We start from the raw sequence: 14,698 nt of genomic DNA, 5'->3' as shown, positions 1-14,698 counted from the left end.
TCCATGGGAGGTCATAAAAGGGTATGTGTATAGGGTTTGGTCTCAATTTGATATAGACAGAGTGTCGTTTATGGATAATGGGATATTTCTCGTTCGTTTTAAGACACCTGAGAAAAAACAAGCCTTGTTAGAGTCAGGATACTATTTGTTTGATAATAAGCCTATTATTATCAGGCAGTAGGAGTCTGAGCTTGACTTGGTAAAAGGTAAAGTGGACATAGTCCCTGTTTGGGTAAGGATGTATGGTATTCCTTTGAAGTTTTGGGGGGATTATCTTCCAAAAATTGCAGGATTGGTGGGGAACTATGTTAAGAAGGATGACGCCACTGTTGAAAAAACTAGAATGAGTTATGCTAGAGTAATGGTGGAAGTAGGAATGGATCAGAAGTTATCAGAACAAGTTTGTTTTCTGTATGAATCTGGTAAGAAAGTGAATGTGAAGATTGAATATGAGTGGAAGTCCATTACTTGTTCAGTTTGTAGGGACATGGGTCATTCTGATGACCAATGCAGGAAAGCTCCACCTAAGCTCAAGAGTTAGAATGGTAATAGGCAGAAGCAAGTTTGGAGGCCAATGCAGAAAAAAGTTCAGGTTTCACCAGTTTTTAATCAGCCTGAGTCTCTCTTTACTCCTGCTGTCTTTCCAACTTTGGCAAGTACCATTAAGGCTAATCCAGCTCGAAATTTAATGAGGCTGAGTAGGCAAGATGGGCCATTAGGAAAGAGGGGACTGGGTAAATCTGGGGCTTAATCTTTCATTGATGCTCTTAATGGTGTGAATACTCCTGGAGGGGGGGGGGGGTAGTTCAGAGTGGGAAAGACCCTCCTCCACCAACTCCCAATGCATAACATCGGATTCTGGAATGTTAGGGGGTTGAATGACCTAAATAAACAGAAGATAGTTAAGTGGTTTATGCATAATAATGGTGTGGGTTTATATGGTTTATTAGAGACAAAAATAAAACCTAGTAGTTTATTGAAGAAGAATACTACACTTTGTAATGATTGGTGCATTTCAATAAACTGTTCTTGGCATAAAGGAGGGAGAATCTGGATAATGTGGAAGCCACACTGTTTTAATGTCCAATTTCTAGCTTATGGGGCTCAGTATGTTCATATGTTGGTGGAGTCCAAAGTGGATTCACAGAAGTTTTTTTAACCATGATTTATGCATTTAATGGCCTGAATGAGAGGATTGAGTTGTGGGAGTTTTTGAAGGAGTTTGCTGTTCATTGTGATATGCCTTGGCTATGGACAGGTGATTTCAACATTGTGCTATCACATGTGGAGAGATTAGGTGCCAGTTCTTCTGATGTAGAGATGCAGCATTTCCAGGAATGTGTGTCTCTGTGTAACATGGAGGATGTCCAAGCAACTGGAGCTTTGTTTACATGGTCGAACAAACAAGAGCCTGCTGATAGGTGTTGGAATATGTGTCCTCCGACAATAATGCAATCACAACTGTTGATCATGATGATCACATGTTTAAGTCTCATTATATAGAATACAATTGGGGAGTAATATTGTTACTGTCAACTGGTCAACATATATCGGTAATGATTGGTGACTAGAGTTTGACATTCTTTGTCGTGTGTGGTGGTGATCGAGTTGACCCCTAGGTCATACCTAAAGGGCAATACTCTTAATTGATTATTTAATTAATCGTATAATGTTGCGAGTTAATTAAATTACTTGAAAATTGACGGACGATTTTGGAAGTAAAATTTACGTATCATATTGAAATGTGATTAAATAAGATACGGTCTGAGTAATTGAATTGTATCATTACTCGGATGAAATAATTGTTTAATGTAACAATTAAATTGAATGAATTGTTATAAATACAATCAGTTGTAATTTATAAATGGTAAAATATTTTGGCACAAGTAATTATAAAATTACTAAGTCGATTTTTTGTATATGACGTATTTTTATTAATACGTTGATTTTTAATATGTTAAAAATACATAACAAATTTATATCACATATGACATGTGACATATTGACAATTGACAAAAATAATATGGAATCCATATTATTAAGTGGGCCGAAAATTAGAGGGTTGTTGAGCTAATTATATGTTGATTGTAATTAGTGGAAGGCATGATGATTGCACTAGTCACTAGCCATGCAAGCCTATTGTTCATTGTGAAGAACAATTTTTCCATGCATTGGCTCCCCTAAAGCTCTCCTCTTACACGGTTTTGGGAAGAAAAAACCATCATTGTTTTTCCTATAATTTTACCTAATAATATACTAAGTGTAGTGTATTATTCATTATTCATCTATCATCCAAAATACAATTTTAGAGAGAATAAAAATCCTCCTCTCTTTCTCTCTAAAACCGAAATATTCAAAGTGTTAAAAATATTTTGGTTCAATTTTCTACTTGATTAATATTATACTAGTATTTGTAATATTAATTAAATTAAGAGAAAGCCTTGGGTATTAAGCTTAGGGAGAGATCTTATACTTAGATCTTGTTCATCCATAAGGGAAAGCTCAAGATCAAAAGAGAAAGGTGATCTCTTTTGTGCCCTAATAACCGAAAATCACCAATGTAAGGACATGATTTCTCCTCTATTTTATTATTGTTTGCATGCATAAAATCCGCATTTAATTTTATGACAAATTAATTATGACATATATGAGTATGTTAGTATGTATATGAATCTACATTTCCTTCAATTGGTATCAGAGCCACGGTTGTTTGCATGCAAATTGGTTAAAAGTTTTTCCGAGTTATAAGAATAACAAATAAAACTTGTAAAATTTGTGTTATTATGATATATCACGAAATTATTACATGCATGTTAATATTTCTGGTCCTAAAATGTTTTAGGATATTTTGGTTAATTTTTCGGATTTTTATTGTTCATAATTTACAATAATGGCATTTAAATATGATTTTATGAGTACAAATGTCATTTTTGGTCTAAAATTAGCTATACTTCGAATTTTCACTTGGTTATTGGATATGTTGTCACATATATTATTTTGAGATAACCTGTAAATTTTCATAATTTTTGGACTTGTTATGCTCGAAAAATGAATTTTTCATTATTAAATTCGGATTTAAGTGAAAAATAGGTTAATATGAGTTAAATTTCGAATCTGGTCATAGAAAATTAATATGTTGTCACATGCAATTTTATAAGATGTGTGTAAAATAATTGGCTATAAAGAAGTCTTTTTGCATGATTTATGAATTTTTGAAGAAAAATAGCATAAATAGTGACATTATTAGTGGAAAATTAATAAAACATAATCTATGACTTAGGAAAAACGTGTAATGTTGCATTTTATTATTTTTTTTCAGATCTAAAATTGAAAAGTTAGTGAAAATAATTTTTCCATGTTTTTATGATTATTTTATTAAAAATCGATAAACCGCAACATTGTTTTTCCGGAAAAATTTCGAAATTTTTAACCTAAGATTTTGAACATTATGAGTGTCATGGAATTTTTCCAGAATGTTCATGAGTTTAAATTTCAAATTTTGAATTTATTTGAAATTTTGTGATTTATTTGAAGTTTAATAGCTTATTTTTGTAATTTTAGTCCATTTATGAACAATTTTATAAGATATGGGTTAATTATGGTCAAATTATTAGTGAAGACTATATTTTGAGTCCTAAGAGGTTAGGGTAATTAACTTATGCATAAATATGAGTTTATGTATTTTTGTGATTATAAAAATGTTGAAATCACGCAAATCCGTAAAAACCGAGTAATATACGATATTGGCTAATTAAAAGGCGATTTAGCATAAAATTGAGCATGTTCATACATATTATAGTGCTGCATTTTCTTTATGATTGTCATAATTTTTATTTATGTAATTTTTGAATTATGTAATTTTGCTTAGTATGGCCTTAGATTTAATTGGTATTTCCCGAAATGTATGGGAATATCGATTCGGTTGTAATTTTTATTGTGATCTCGTATCACCGTTTTGTAATTTAATAGATTTATTTTATTTTAGTTACAAATGTATAATAGGAAATTATGTAATTTATTATGTAATTTTATTCATTCCGGAGTTCCCAAAGACGGATTTCTTCAAGAATGGCGATACATAAAGACGGTGTTACCTCGAGATGCGTGCCACAACCGAAGTTCAAGGGACCAATGGAGTTGGTTTCCGAATATGTAATAGTTAAATAGTTTTTCTATTTTAGGAAGGTCATACTAGGATTTATTTACTTTTATGCTTGCATTTTATTTTATGTCACATGCATCGCTAAATCGCCATAACTAAACATGCATTGTCTTATCGAGTTTATCGACCGTGTCAAATATAATTATCGTAGTTCACTGCTTTAGTTCACTTAAAACGTGATAGATAATAATTTGACATGACCTCTCGCTAAAACAATTAATTGAGACATAGCCTTACCAAAGAGTAGAAACCATGAAAACCTATTTCGTGAGGGAGTGCACTCGGCCACACCGGGGTACAAACCTTGTTACGTAGGGGAAGTGGGTGATAAATGTCTATCCACCGAATTCATGTTGATGAGGGTTTCATCGGCCACACCGTGCCCAAGTTAATGTGGGTTTGGATCATGGACACATTTATTCGAAATTTGGATTGAACTCAACAAAAGTTTTTCGATAAGGGTTTTATCGGCCACACCGTCCCCTTGTTGAATGTGTTTTGGGCTATAGATAAATGTTAATGTAATATTATCGACCAAGAGTTCTAAAAGTAGAATCGATTAAAACGTTAATCCACCGAGTTATATTGATGAGGGTTTCATCGGCCACACCGTGCCCAAATTGATATGAATTTGGGTCTTGGAATCATTTATCTAGTTGGGTAGAGGTCACTAGAAAAATGCATAAAACTTGTTTAAATCATACATTTTTACGAGTATTATTAAAACGACAATTGTTTTACTCCTTATATTTTGTTTTGTAGACCACTTCTTTTTCATAACAAATGGCAACATCAACACCAACTCCTAATGCTACACCACTCGCTAGTTCGTCTTGGCTCCGATCCTTTATGGATCGATGTAAACTTGAAAAGAATGGGTCAAATTTCTCCGAATGGGATGCCCAACTCAAATTAGCCGCCGAAGGTGACGACAAGCTTCGTTACCTTACCGAGGCCTCTCCACCCGAACCTCCACTAGGTCCACCGCGCCACTAGGGAAGCCTATGAGACTTACCAAAAGGAGTCCGCCGCAATGAAAAATGTCTTGATATTTGCGATGGAGGCGGACCTCCAAAGGAGAGCCTTCAAAATGGGAAATGCTAATGAGATTTACTCCAAACTTGTGACCATGTTTTCACAAACTCCGTGGATCGTCCAATATGAGGCGGCCGCGGCATTCTTTGATCTCGACTTCAAAGAGGGCCAAAAGGTTAGCCCTCATGTGCTCAAACTCATGGAGCTTGTCGAGACCTTGAAAATTCAAAAGGTTGAGATCCCCAAAGAACTCATCGTAGATAGGATTCTACACTCCTTGTCCAAAGTCAAGGCATATGTGCAATTCCGGGTGAATTTCAACATGCAAGACAAGGATGTGTCTCTTGAGGAGTTGCACAAGTTACTTGTGCAAGTCGAGAGGGACATGGGGTTAAATGTGAACCCTCCCAAGGATGTGCTTAACATAAGCACAAAGAGTAAGGGGAAGTTCAAGAAGAATGGGAGAAAGGGCAAGAAGCAAGCTCCCACATTCACCAAAGCTAAGTCTTGTGAAGCTAGCACCTCCAAAGTCAAGAAGGGTCCTCTTGATAAGTGCCATTATTGTAATGGCATGGGTCATTGGAAAAGAAATTGTTCCAAATACCTTGGTGATATCAAAGCTGGAAAGATCACTCCAGTAGGTAAATGACTATCCTTCTTTTATGTTTCAAATTCAACTATGGTAATATGATGCAAAGTTGTGATAATGTATCTCCCTTTTTATTGTAAATAGGGCCTCCACCAAGCAAAGACAAAGGAAAGGAAAAACAAGCATGAGAAACCATGGAGAAGCTAAGGATAGCTTTTATGGAGCTTTGTTTTTCATTGTCTTATTTTAAGTAATGTTTTGGATTTTAGAACTTTAAGTTTCCGTGTTCGACATGGAAAAGTATTTTGGATAATGAGTTGTATTTTGGATGATGGTGACTTGGTTTGCAACCCAAGTCACCCGTTTTATCATTTATCCTTTTAATGTTCTAAAATTCATCTTTAAATGCTTGCGTTTTGAAACATAAGATCATTCACTTAAAGTGATCTAATAGACAAATATAATGACGGGTTTCATTATATGTCCACATGCTTAAGGCATGTGTATGATCATTTATAAAGTGATTTTGAGTCTATGAACTCTCTTAAAGGAATGTCAATCACCAAGAACTCATATGAAATTAATAACAATTAGTCAACCTATGAGGAAGTTCTCCTTATACTTCAACATCATTAATTTGTGTCTCATATGCTATCTTTGAATGATTAGTGTATTTATTCTAAAGATAGAGTGGGAGAAAAATAAGGACACAACACACAAGGCAAGATAAAATTGTGTACTTGTGTAAATGAAGATCTACGCAAGAGAAAATGATTTGAATGAAGGTATATCTATTTACATAGTATGCCGAATAGATGAGATCTATGGTCTCAAGTAGATTCTATATGACTAAAGAGACCAAGTGTAGTTAACATAAGAGTATATTCTCAAGATAACTACACGAGGAGACCAAAAGAAAGTTTTGGAAGAAAATGACTAATGTAAAGTCTCAACAAGTTTTTGACTAAGTTTATGAAACATTTGACCAATAGTTTCAACCTTGAGATTTACTTAAGAGCCTAAATAAATCATAGTAACATACTAGTTATGATCGAGTTGCAAGGATTGATATACCGATATCTTCAATAGCCAAAGTTTTAACCACGTAGATGTCATGCTTAAACTCACTATGAATGGTTAAACCTCCTTCCAAAAGGGTATTTGCGAAGGATGTATTCTAAATATTGTTTATATTTGAAAATGACATTACTACACATCATTATGAATTGAGTGTGTTGGAGATTTAAAATCTCTTTCCGTAAGGTTAAGATGAGACCACTTCAAAATAGGAATTTTGAAAGGATATGATGGGAACATATATGGTTTTATCCTAATAACTTGGCAATGCAACTTATATTACAATTCTTGATAAATTTCGATTGAGAAGTCAATTTCGAAATGTGTAGAATTGAGTGGGAGTTAAGAAAATCTCATGTAAAGACATGGAATTTAGTGGGAGCTATCATCCTTTGAATGTTTACAACTCATCACTCATTAAAGAATGACGAGCTAATACCTTCTTTCATAAAGAAGCTTTTGAGTTTTCAATTCTGGATGAAAATGGACAATGATGGATCCAATTACATCAAGGGATGTTGGATTAGTATTAAGAGATACGCATCACATCAACATACACATAGGTTATTCATATGAATGAAAATGGAATTACCATTAGCAGTCATGGTCGTCCATAGAACCCACGAACGGTTGATCTCATGATTATTAGTAACTAATGTTTCCGCCATTAGAATAATCATGTACATGTCCAATTATGAATCATATGCATAAGAGCATGATGATAGAATTGGTGAGCCATAATGGAAACGTCATGTATTCTCAAGAAGAATCCGATGAGCGATTTCGGTGTTTGACGGAATACTCCATTATGTGATAAGAGGTTGCACATATTGTAGAAAATCCGAGCACATATGAGGATTTATGAGAATCCCAATTCTTTCAAGCCTTGAAAGAGAAATGAGAAGTTTTGAAAGATGCTTGGTTGAATAAGAGGTTATTCAAAAATAATCTTTCCTAGTAAAGCTAGGACTTGTGAGAAGTACTAAGCTAATAATCTTGTCAATTGTTACAAGATTCTACAAAACGTATACCTAGTGCATTATGTGTGGATGGAATACTTGATCGGTACAAGTTATGTAATTCATCACAAATTCGTTCGTTATGTGATAGTCGATTAGAAAGTTCTTTCAAGTTAAAGAACCGAAACCAAGGTCGGGAACCTTGATGTGTACTTGGTAGGATTCATGCTATAAGAGAGAACATGAATGCAAAGGAAATTGCAAGTGCAAGAAGTTTGAACACATGGACACATGGGATGTTAAACTTCTATTGCAATCAATAAGTGTTTACACGTACGATATACATCACAAGGTTGTAATATGATATTGACTACCCGAGTGTGATGTCGACATTTGTCGTTTGAGTTATTATTAACTCACCTTGTACTTTGTTGTATCTAAACGGGTTGTGGAGACAATTGAACCCCGTTAAAGTGAACACGGATTAACATTGTATTTGCCCATAGTTACTTGTATGAGGTGACGTCTCGAAGTGACTAGAGTGTGATGCGATTGATGGCAAGTTCAAGTGCCATAGAGTCATGTGAGACGACTAGTCGATCACATAGGCAGACTGTTAGGAACATTTTGTCGGGCCTAATGACCGCTTATAGAGTTCTGGCAAATTTATATAGCCTGGTCGTGGCGAGAGCTACTATAGTATTCAAATGAGTCGATTCTTTTGACTAAAGACTATTCTCCTAAGATGGCACAGTTTCAGATTAACTTTGATTTGTGTTACTACGACCTTCATAAATGGGGTCAAATGGGCATATTTTGGGTTATGATGGCTGTGGCTAGTCGAAGGGAATGAGTGCGATAGGAATTGTCCACCCCTAGTCAGGGTTATAACAATATCTTAGGGCCACTCGAGGAGTAATGAACTGGAAATGCGTGGCCACGCTCGGATGGCATCCAGAGTGGATAAATCCGGTCAATCAGTTATTCTCCAGATCGAGGAAACCACTCTCGATATGATCACTTGCAAGTACGACCTGAAAGACACCTTGCATTGAGTGGGAGATAGTAATAGGACAAGAGAATTGGTGATGCACACTTGTCGAGGACAAGTGGGAGATTGTTGGAATATGTGTCCTCCGACAATAATGCGATCACAACTGTTGATCATGATGATCACATGTTTAAGTCTCATTATATAGAATACAATTGGGGAGTAATATTATTCTTGTCAACTGGTCAACATATATCGGTAATGATTGGTGACTAGAGTTTGACATTACTGTCGTGTGACGGTGGTGATCGATTGACCCCTAGGTCATACCTAAAGGGCAATACTCTTAATTGATTATTTAATTAATCGTATAATGTTGCGAGTTAATTAAATTACTTGAAAATTGACGGACGATTTTGGAAGTAAAATTTACGTATCATATTGAAATGTGATTAAATAAGATACGGTCTGAGTAATTGAATTGTATCATTACTCGGATGAAATAATTGTTTAATGTAACAATTAAATTGAATGAATTGTTATAAATACAATCAGTTGTAATTTATAAATGGTAAAATATTTTGGCACAAGTAATTATAAAATTACTAAGTCGATTTTTTGTATATGACGTATTTTTATTAATACGTTGATTTTTAATATGTTAAAAATACATAACAAATTTATATCACATATGACATGTGACATATTGACAATTGACAAAAATAATATGGAATCCATATTATTAAGTGGGCCGAAAATTAGAGGGTTGTTGAGCTAATTATATGTTGATTGTAATTAGTGGAAGGCATGATGATTGCACTAGTCACTAGCCATGCAAGCCTATTGTTCATTGTGAAGAACAATTTTTCCATGCATTGGCTCTCCTAAAGCTCTCCTCTTACACGGTTTTGGGGAAGAAAAACCATCATTGTTTTTCTATAATTTTTACCTAATAATATACTAAGTGTAGTGTATTATTCATTATTCATCTATCATCCAAAATACAATTTTAGAGAGAATAAAAATCCTCCTCTCTTTCTCTCTAAAACCGAAATATTCAAAGTGTTAAAAATATTTTGGTTCAATTTTCTACTTGATTAATATTATACTAGTATTTGTAATATTAATTAAATTAAGAGAAAGCCTTGGGTATTAAGCTTAGGGAGAGATCTTATACTTAGATCTTGTTCATCCATAAGGGAAAGCTCAAGATCAAAAGAGAAAGGTGATCTCTTTTGTGCCCTAATAACCGAAAATCACCAATGTAAGGACATGATTTCTCCTCTATTTTATTATTGTTTGCATGCATAAAATCCGCATTTAATTTTATGACAAATTAATTATGACATATATGAGTATGTTAGTATGTATATGAATCTACATTTCCTTCAATAGGATCTATAGTAGGCTAGATAGGGTTATGGGGAACCAGAAATGGATGTGTCAATATGCTGATTATGTAGCTCATTTCCACCCTGAAGGTATTTTTTATCATTGTCCCTGTACTGTGGTGAATAGGAGAGTGGAGTTTGGTGGAAGAAGGAGTTTTAAGTACTTTAATATGTGGGGTATGTCTGAGCATTTTATTGAGTGTGTTGAGAGTAGTTGGAAACAAAGATATGAAGGTACTAAAATGTTTAGAGTGGTGAAAAAATTGAAGAATTTGAAACCAGTGTTGAAGAGACTGAACAAGGAGTGTTTCTCTGATATTGAGAACAATACTAATCTTACTAGTATTCTCTTAGAACAGCTTCAAAAAGAATTGGTGGATAAACCAGGAGATATGGAGCTTATGCATAGAGAGATGGATGTTACTCACGAATTAAGAGAGTTGATGGTAGCTAGAGATAGCTTTCTTGTTCAGAAGGCTAAAATCCAATGGTCATTAGAAGGGGATATTAACACAGCATACTTTCATAATTCTATTAAAAAGAGAGTAATGCTCAACAAGGTATTAGCAATTGAGGATAAGAATGGTCATTTATATACTGAAGGGGACCAGATTCAGGCTGCTTTTCTGTAATATTATAAGGGCCTGTTGGGGACTCAAACTAATACAGAGAATGTGAATGTGAGTGTTGTCAGATGTGGCAAAAGTTGTACTCAGGAACATTGTGATATTCTGAATGCACCTGTGACAGCTGAAGAGGTTAGAAAATGCCTGTTTAGTATTCCAAAGGAGAAATTCCCTAGACCTGATGGCTATACTAGCCAGTTTTTTAAGGATGCCTGGGAATTATTGGACAGGAGGTGTGTGCTGCTGTAATTATTTTTTTTGAAATTGGGAAGTTATTGCAACAACTAAATGCAACTATTATAACTCTCATACCTAAGGTGGATAGGCCATCTAGTGTAACACATTTCAGGCCTATCTCATGCTGTAATGTGCTTTACAAGACAATCTCTAAGCTTATGTGTAATAGGATGGCTAAAGTGTTGCCTGAGGTGATTAGCAGGAATCAGGGACCTTTTATAGAAGGTAGGAGTATATTGGAGAATATCTTAATCTGCCAAGATTTGGTAAGGCTCTATAATAGGGAGAATATGTCCCCTGGGTGTATGTTCAAGCTTGATTTGCCAAAAGCTTATGACACTATTGAATGGAAGTTTCTTGATCAGATGCTTGATGCTCTTTGCTTCCCTAAGACGTTTAGGATGCTCCTCATGAGTTGTGTGATGTCCACTTCTTTCTCTTTGAATCTGAATGGGTCCCAGTTTGGGTACTTTAAAGGCAAGCGTGGGTTAAGACAAGGTGATCCTGTTTCTCCTCTTTTGTTTACAATTTGCATGGAGTACTTAACTAGAGTGTTGTATTTTGCAACTCAGAAGTGGTTTTTTAGGTTTCATCCACTGTGTGGTGCTCTTAAACTGAACCACTTATTGTTTGCTGATGATTTACTGATGTTCTGTAAGGGTGATGTGATATCTATTATGTTATTATTGCGAGCTTTTGCTACCTTCTCTGCTACCTCAGGACTTAGAGTTAATGCTGCAAAATCTGAAGTGGTTTTTAATTGGGTGCCTGAGGAGTTAAGGGCTGATATTATTCAGGTTTCTGGCTTTAGAGAAGGGGCATTACCAATGAAGTATTTAGGGATCCCAATTCAAGCAGATAGACTCACTACACATGATTGTAATGTGTTGGTAGATAAAATTGTGGGTAACATCAGGGGGATTGGAGCCAGAAAGTTGAGCTATGCAGGGAGATTAACACTCATAAATTCTGTGTTTAATACCCTATATAATTATTGGGCTTCAATTTTTCTCATTCCTAAACTGGTCATCAAGAAGATTAAAGCTGTGTGCAGGAATTATTTGTGGGATGGGGGAGTTGAATACAGTAGAACTCCTCTAGTCTCGTGGAAAAAAATTTGCTGCAACAAGAAAAGCGGTGGTCTAGGTGTGATTGAAGCAGGGGTGTGGAATATTGCAGTGGTTGGAAAATTGGTGAATTGGATATATACTAAAGCAAATAGGTTATGGGTACAATGGGTGGATCATGTCTATATGAAAGGTACTGATTGGTGTCATTATCAACCTCCTCTTGATTCAAATTGGAATTGGAGGAACATATGTAAGGTTAGAGACATTATGCAAGCTGGTTATCAGAATAACTTTTGGGTTGCTGATCCTAGAGGTTATTCTATTAGATCAGGTTACCATTGGTTGCAGGGCCAGCACCCACCTGTCCAGTGGTATCGGGAAGTGTGGGATACTTGGTGTGTGCCTAAACACTCTATTATTGGATGGCTCATTCATCATGAAGCTCTGAATACAAGGGAGAAACTGTTTGCCATTGAAGTGTCTGAGTCTAGGAGGTGTGTTATTTGTGAAAGGTATGTGGAGTCTCATACACATTTGTTTGAATTATGTGAGTAAAGTAAAAGAGTTATGAATGGGATTGAGAATTGGTTGCAGGTTAAGCTGGATGGAGCTAATCCTGCTTATTCAGCAATGCAGATTAAAGTATGTCATATGGCTAAGATGGCATGCTGGTACTATGTTTGGATGGAAAGGAATCATTGTAGATTGGAAGGGAGACTAGCTAGGCCGGAGTTGTTATGTGCTGATGTCAAGAGGCTTGTGAGATCAAGGATTCAGCAGCTTCTACCTTCTGTGTTGTTGTATGCTGATAAACGCTGGCTTCTTCAGTTAGGAATTTGTGTGTCCTAGATGTGCTAGTATTGAATGCCAAGAAATAGTTTGATGGAATGCATTGTAATGATTTATCTCAATTTTTATTAATGAAAGCTCACATTTTACCCAAAAAAATAAAAATCTTATATAAAATACACGCATCAGACACCTCGTGTCACACGTGCCTGAGTCATACACAAAAGACTTAATGGGGCTCACCTTTCAAATCCATTTCCTTTCAAAGCCTTGTTTTTAAAACCTCCCTAATGACACGTCCTGAGGCTCAACACACGAGTCTCAATGGGCCTCACATTTGAGTCTAAACTACAACCATCTTCTTAATACCTATAAGCACACCGCAGGTATCTACACTTATACCCGAGTCTAGAATCAACACGTGTCATCAATACCGTCAATAAGGTCAACCATATAAGGGTTACTCCGTCAAAGTCAACACTCGAGTCTAAAATTAAAGTCAAGCACCGTGAATTCAAACACGAGAAGTCGCTCACGACATTTCACGAATTCACAAGTCAAGTCTAGATTTGTCGTCTTATCCTCGTGATTACTTGTTCCTTCCTGTGTTCGTTTCTTATTGCCTTAGTATGCGTGATCCCATGTCGAATCGAGTTGTAATGCGCGTCATTTCTATTGAGTAGGAATCCAGCAAGTTCTGTCAGTCAGCAAAGTCATGAAACAGCTCAAGCCACAATCACCGTGTCTCTCCAAGACGTTTATGCCATGGTCCTACGAGTTCAAGTTACAGTGGAAAATTTGAGCATTCGCGTCCTCACCCTTGAAAATGGGATGGTGGAAAAGAACACGCCACCTAGAGAAACCTCTAGTCTAGGTCGTCCAAAGCTTACCTCTTGTAATAACCGTAGTCCTAGAAAGCCGAAAACAACCGAAATGAAACCTGTGAGGCATCAAAGGGTGGTTTCTGATTTACGCATGTCTTATGCCGATGCTTTGAAGAGACTCTCTGCTCAAGGTAAGCTACATCCAATAGGTCCGACTCCGGATCCACCTTTAGAGAAGCAGGTGAACCTCTGGAAGGGCAACAAATATTGCCTATATCACCAAGGTAGAGGCCTTGATATTAAAGAGTGTTTTCTCTTGAAACACACCATCCAAGATATGATCGAAGAGAGCAAGCTTCCAGTGCCACCTTCTGTCGAGCAATTCGAGAGGATCAACCCTCTTGGGTCTAGCAGCACTAAACATGACGAAGAATCATCCCTAGACTGTTCTCATCTCCTCGATCCTCGTGACGATGAAGAGATCAACGTGTTGAGGAAGATGATATCCAAAGTGGAATGCTCATGCTTTCCATTGCCTTCAACAATAAATTTTCCAAGTTAGAAGGAGCCATTGATAACCTAAACTCTCGGCTTTCCAACATGGAGAACCAGTATGCTGAAATGGGTAAGAAGCTTGAGGCCCAACCTCTCAAGATGAAAAGTGTCCAGACAAACCCTCAACCTCACAGTCCTAAGAAGAACGTAACAAATGAGCAACTTATCTCTAGTTCGTCTCATCCAGGAATCAAAATCAACAAAGGCAACCTCATGGAGCCTTCATCAAAGAAACCTAACAACTTTCCCAGGTCATTCACAAGTCTAGGCATACCTTATGCCCTAGCCTTGAATAAATTATCCTCTCTAGGTCTTATTCAACCAATAGGGCCTAGCCCAGACCCATGAAAGAAATCTAAATCTTGGGATGGCAATTCGTATTGTCAATACCAT

The 14,698-nt window shown here is 36.1% G+C and overlaps 1 protein-coding gene across 1 annotated transcript; it reads left to right on the top strand.

Moving 5' to 3' along the window:
* Positions 1-574: 574 nt before the first annotated feature.
* Positions 575-12,986, top strand: LOC141601872 (uncharacterized). Its single transcript, XM_074422179.1, has 6 exons — positions 575-734; positions 1,259-1,421; positions 10,209-10,832; positions 10,899-10,962; positions 11,061-12,649; positions 12,695-12,986. The coding sequence occupies exons 1-6, from the start codon at positions 575-577 to the stop codon at positions 12,984-12,986; spliced, it is 2,892 nt and encodes a 963-aa protein (XP_074278280.1).
* Positions 12,987-14,698: the final 1,712 nt, after the last annotated feature.

This window comes from Silene latifolia, chromosome 9 (genome assembly GCF_048544455.1).
Source record: "Silene latifolia isolate original U9 population chromosome 9, ASM4854445v1, whole genome shotgun sequence".
Classification (NCBI taxonomy): Eukaryota; Viridiplantae; Streptophyta; class Magnoliopsida; order Caryophyllales; family Caryophyllaceae; genus Silene; species Silene latifolia.
The sequence above is the reverse complement of the archived record's forward strand: the minus strand, read 5'-3'. Positions and strand labels throughout refer to the sequence as shown.